Below are 6000 nucleotides of genomic sequence, written 5' to 3'. Positions count from 1 at the left end.
AAAATCAGGAAACAACAGGGGCTGGAGAGGATGTGGAGAAATAGGAACGATTTTACACTGTTGGTGGGACTATAAACTAGTTCAACCATTGTGGATAACAGTGTGGCAACACCTCAAGGATCTAGAACTAGAAATACCATTTGACCCAGCCATCCCATTACTGGGTATATACCCAAAGGATTATAAATCATGCTGCTATGAAGACACATGCACACGTATGTTTATTGCAGCACTATTCACAATAGCAAAGACTTGGAATCAACCCAAATGTCCATCAGTGACAGACTGGATTAAGAAAATGTGACACATATACACCATGGAATACTATGCAGCCACAAAAAAGGATGAGTTCGTGTCCTTTGTAGGGACATGGATGCAGCTGGAAACCATCATTCTCAGTAAACTATCGCAAGAACAGAAAACCAAACACCACATGTTCTCACTCATAGGTGGACACTGAACAATGAGATCACTTGGACACAGGAAGGGGAACATCACACACTGGGGCCTATTGTGGGGAGGGGACAGTGGAGAGGAATAGCATTAGGAGATATATTCATTGTAAATGACGAGTTAATGGGTGCAGCACACCAATATGGCACATGTATACATATGTAACAAACCTGCACGCTGTGCACATGAATCCTAGAACTTAAATTAAAATAATAATAATAATAATAATAATAATAATAAATGTATGTCAAAACTCATTGCTGCCAACACTTACAAGATTATTATATGCACTCACCTGGCTTAAACTGAATTCGAACACCAGCATCATTTTGTATTTTTTTGATCATCTCTCCGTTTCTTCCTATTACAATGCCAACAGCAAATCTTGGAATGGGGACCTTATGTAAAAAAGACTAAGTATTAAGAAAACAAGCTTCTCAGGGTTTAAAGTAAAAAAAAAGTATTTTAAAAAAAGCACCATTTCCTGAAAATCTGCCTCAAATCATAAAAGTACATATAATTTTATATTTATAGCAAATAGGGTGACAAGATATAAAATACCTAACTCTGTATTCTAAAGTATAAAGGTGAAATAAAAGGATAACAATGTTAGAGCTATTGAACACAAAACAGAAAACACTACTATTTATGAATTAGCATACAACCATTTCTGAATGGGTATTTTTACTTACATCTATCCCTTCATTTCCTCCTATTCTTGACCCATACTCATTCCGAACTTCTCTGAAACCACCTTGATCACGAATTAACTCTAACACCATTTCCTTGGCTTGCTAAAGTAGAAAAAGTTAGCTAATTTAGAAAGCATGTCTCAAAACATTTTAATTATTCATGCATATTTTGCCCAAACCCATTCACCCCAAACTCTTTCTTTATAAAGTATAAAGTTAAGTTTACTTGAACTTTATATGGGTCTCCTGTAATTCTAAGAGGCTTGTCAGCACCAGTGTTTTGCGGCCCGTCTTGAATCATAACCATTTTAACGCCAGCCCGTTCCTGTTATAATCATAGAAATAATACATATTAACAAAAGGCAGCGGACAAAAATGGGCATCAAAACAGACCAAAAGTAGCCATTTCACAAACATAACAATACCTGAAGCTGTTTAATAGTTTCTCCCCCCTTTCCAATGACTAATCCTGCCTTGCTAGCAGGAATCATGATTTCTTGAACTGCGTTTCCTGGTCCATCGCCATGATGGAAGCCAGGAGCTGGTCTTCCTTTTTCAACAATCTGGTCCAGTAACCGTTTTGCTGACCTGTTAACAAATTAATATTTAAATAGTAAGTTGTAGCATACCCAAGCTTATTCAAATAGAGAAATATAAAACAATGTAACCAAGTACTCCTCCTACCCAATTCAAGATTAGGTGTCTTAATGCTAACTTTAACAATGTTTTTACTTTTAACTGAAAGAAAATGCCATCAAGGGTCAAAGATTGAGAGATTATGCAATAAATTTTCTAGATACACAATTTTTATTTTTAAGAATAGTCCAAAATTTCCAAGAAAGAACTCTAATGCTAAAGTTATCTCAGAATTAAACTGATTCTTCCAAGAACTAAATGATTTATTTATTTACATTTTTAAGCTACCATTTTGCTTACTCATATGCTACAATTATTCATTCAACAAATACTTAAATATCAACCATGTGCAAGTGCTATTTTAGGCAATGGGGTAATAACACTCAAAGAGACAGGGTTCCTGCTGGAGTGGCTTCGTTTCATTAAAATAAGTAAAAATAACATGTCAAATGAGTAACGCATTATTTGGAAAGTGCTATAAAGAAAATCAGGCTGGGGGCAGTGGCTCATGCCTATAATCCCAGGACTTTGGGAGGCCGAGGCGGGTGGATCACAAAGTCAAGAGATTGAGACCATCCTGGTCAACATGGTGAAACCCTGTCTCTACTAAAAAAATACAAAAATTAGCTGGGTGTGGTGGCATGCACCTGTAGTCCCAGCTACTTGGGAGGCTGAGGCAGGAGAATCCTTTGAACTCGGGAGGCGGAGGTTGCAGTGAGCCGAGACCGTGCCCCGGCACTCCAGCCTGGCAACAGAGTGAGACTTCGTCTCAAAAAAAAGAAAAGAAAAAATCTAGTAAAGAGAGGGAACTAGTAATACAGAAGAAAGTACAACTGCAGGTTGCTGAACCTTCAATAGGAAGAAAGGGCTGGCTTTAGGCACATGAACACAAAGAAAAGCAATTACCTGAGTACTATGTGAACAGAGAAAAAAACTGAAGGCTGGTAGGTTTAGTGGTAGGGGAAAAGAAAAGCTTCTTATCATCTGTTTCCATTTTCTCAGTAAACTTAAGTGGGAGAGAGGTGGGGTTAGATGCTGAAGATTTGGAGATGGGGAAATACAGTATTAAAGAGCCTTGGAGAGGAATGGAAAAGTGAATGGAACTAGGGAAATGCAGGCAATACAACAGTTCATTTGAGCTTAATGTCTATGAGTTTTAGGTGTCACCAGTCAACATTACTGCGTATTCTTCTCCAGGCTACACTTCACTTTACAAGTAGAGATTGGAGTAGATATGAAGCTGTTTTAACCATTTTGTGTTTAATGATTCAGATGATGAACCCTAATTGAGAAAGGCATGAGGCATAAACTTCAAAGGAGTCAGAGGACTTGGGAGGGAAGGAGGCAACGAAACAATAGTGTAAAATAAAGCAGTAACAAAGAGCAGAGAGAAAATTCAAAGAGTTTTACTGTTGTTACTTTAAGTCGATTTTTAAGATTTTCAAACTTACTGGACAGATTCAGGTGTTCCAGTTAACATACAGGACCTTTCTGGAAGGCCACCACTGTCTACAATTTAAAACAAAAAATAGAACTTCAGGTCAAAAGATTAAAAGTAGCATTATTAGCACTAGAAACCTAAAAGAAAAAAAAAAGCTACTTTTCTAGTCACTCTGAAAATACCAAGAGAATGTAACATTACCAGGAGCTATCTGTATTTTGCATCCAGATTCCTGTTGTATGCGTGAGATCTGTTCACCTCCTCTGCCAATTACTAGTTAGAAAAAAAAAAGTTTTTTTGGTTGAAAGATTCTAAAGTATGTTTTGATCATGTTTTCAAAACTTTAAAAATCAAGTTACTTACTAAATCCAACCATTCCATCTGGAACTTTGTATTCTTCTGTCATTACAGATCTGCTAAAAAGTAACAAGTAAGTACCATTTTTTCCTTCAATGAAAGATACTTTGTTTACAAATAAAAGATAATCTATTAATAAAAATGGAAGTCTAATGTCTCCCAATGGCTTAAACTAAGGTTCTATGCTCAGACTCATGTCAAAAAATATGGTCTTATTATTTGAGTAGCTAAATTAAGAATTTTAACATGATACATCAAGTGAAGAAGGGATGATCAATGGAACAGTCTGAAGGCATGAACTGTAAAGGAGTTGGAGTGGAGTTCAGAGAATGTCATCTTAACAGTTACTCTAATTCACCCCTGTTCTTCTAAACTGTGGCTAATTTCATCTATCTCTCCAAATCACAAATTTTTCTCACTCAAAAGAAAAATCATCACTTTATGGTACCTTCCCAAGGTGAGTGATATGAACTAGGTACACCAAAAAATACACAGACACATATTCAATATACACCAATGTGGTTGTGCTTTTACATGCAGCTCAACCAAAACTTGCAGAGTACTTTTTGAAAAGTTTGTGACTATACCTTTGCTGCTGATGCATCGGTGGTAACTGTGTCCCAAAAGCTATCAAAAAATTAAATAAAAATAAAACGAAAATTCAAAATTTAAAGTTACTTATGTATTTAACAACAAAATCACATCAAACATTCAAAAATCTTTCCCTAATGCACAGACAACACCTTGAAGAGAGTCAAATTTTATACAGAATATTTATATTGGCACTGATGGGGCAAGAGAGCCAATGAAAGGGAAGACATTGTATTAGCAATGGCACACAACAATATAATTTCCTTTTTCAAGTTGTACAAGCATAGATCAAGAATTGGAGTTGTTAAATATGTAAAATAATTCGGCAACCAATCCTTACATATACCTGGCCACAATTAATGGGACAGATTGTAAAATAGGAGGAAAAGGTACGTATTTATAAAGAAATTCAGGCTAGCTGATCCAAAATACTCATAAACCAATTAACTTCAAAGATACTCGATAATATGAACAAAATCTTAATACAGCTTTTGACCCAGTTTAAAAGGAATACTTACAATCATTTTGAGGGGCAACTTTCTTAGCATCTGGTTGATCTGCAAAATTAAGTGTCTTTTAATTTTCTGCCAATTAAGTACAAAGCTTCTCCCCTCCCAAACAAGAATAAATAACAATATAAATATTTATTGAAATATCTGAAGGTATGGTTTATCATTTGAACCAAAACTGCCAAAATTCAACCCAAACTCAGTAATCTAAAAAAGAAACTATACTTCATTCTCTTCACATTCAAAAGATGCACAGACATTAAAATAGTTATCTGATTCTTAACAAATCACTGACCTTAATGTATGTTAAGCACATTAGAATGATACAAGACAAAGTACTTTAGGTCCATTACTAGCAAAATATCACATGCTAAAGGCTAATGATGCTTCCACCTCAGGAACTGAAGACTGGGGGGAAAAAAGCGTATCAAACTACAAAAATCTGACATATTAAAAGTTGAGTGTATCTGACAGTGACCACAAAGCTATGCCCCAAAAAATTAAAAAAAAAAAAAACCCCCACAACATTACAAGGCAATCTCAACTTAAACTGTTCTATTATTTATAAACAAACATTTCACTGCATAAAACTTTAGCAAAAAAAAAAAAAAAAAAAAATCTCAAAGCAACTACATGACTACCTTCATCTAAATCCATTACACAGATGAATACAATGCATACCTTGGAACAGACAACCTATAGCTCAAAGTACTACATTCTCCTCCCCCCTTCAAACTTAAATGATTAACCATCAGAATGTTCTGCAGCAAAAATTCAGACACATAATCCAAGAAATATTTGTGTCCATTTAAGAATCCACTGGTTTATTTCACGTTTACATACTGAACACAGGTAATAAATAAAAATTCCTGCCTTTAAAAGGAGAGGGCATTCCCTCCCAGTGTGTTGTACTGCTCGGACTTGTCCAAGAGCCATCTACACATAAAATAAAAAGAATACATTACATACAACATCTGAAGCATCATTAGCTCATTTTTTTTTTTGTATATTAAAAACCTCACTATAAATATGAAAGACACTTAAATAAAAGGAAACCAAGTTCTCCTGGTCAAAAGCTACAAATACATTCTATAGCCTCAGTGAGAATCCTTCCTTTAAAAAAAAGGGTAAAAAGAAAATGTATCAAAACTCATACATCAAACCTAAAACAAAAAATACATGCAGACTTCTAAGTTCAGAAGCTTCAATGATTATGATTTTTAAAACTACAAAGCACTGTGAACCCACTGTTTTAATCCATAGGTTTAAGGCTAAACGTGAAACACAAAAGTACTAAAAGCAAAGAACATTAAAAAAAACG

At 35.1% G+C, this 6000-nt stretch overlaps 1 protein-coding gene across 13 annotated transcripts in view; it reads right to left on the bottom strand.

Moving 5' to 3' along the window:
- The window catches only part of FUBP1 (far upstream element binding protein 1), a 39373-nt gene that overhangs the window by 24056 nt on the left and 9317 nt on the right, over positions 1-6000 (bottom strand). For 10 of the 13 annotated variants that reach the window (XR_001886627.1, XR_001886624.1, XR_001886625.1 and 7 more), the window contains exons 3-11: positions 4689-4727; positions 4167-4206; positions 3586-3638; positions 3424-3495; positions 3233-3290; positions 1571-1733; positions 1372-1470; positions 1146-1247; positions 749-851 (exon numbers count right to left, since the gene is read on the bottom strand). Coding sequence is in view for 7 of the 13 variants with exons in the window: in XM_017877395.1 (XP_017732884.1) it covers positions 749-851; positions 1146-1247; positions 1372-1470; positions 1571-1733; positions 3233-3290; positions 3424-3495; positions 3586-3638; positions 4167-4206; positions 4689-4727 (729 nt within the window). In the remaining 6 variants the exon portion in view is untranslated. The remainder of the gene's footprint in view (positions 1-748; positions 852-1145; positions 1248-1371; positions 1471-1570; positions 1734-3232; positions 3291-3423; positions 3496-3585; positions 3639-4166; positions 4207-4688; positions 4728-6000) is intronic. The other 3 variants (XR_001886626.1, XM_017877394.1, XM_017877392.1) reach the window with 1 other exon arrangement.

This window comes from Rhinopithecus bieti, unplaced genomic scaffold (assembly GCF_001698545.2).
Source record: "Rhinopithecus bieti isolate Rb0 unplaced genomic scaffold, ASM169854v2 scaffold_10654, whole genome shotgun sequence".
Lineage (NCBI taxonomy): Eukaryota > Metazoa > Chordata > Mammalia > Primates > Cercopithecidae > Rhinopithecus > Rhinopithecus bieti.
Note: the sequence above shows the minus strand (reverse complement) of the source record. Positions and strands in the feature narration are given on the sequence as shown.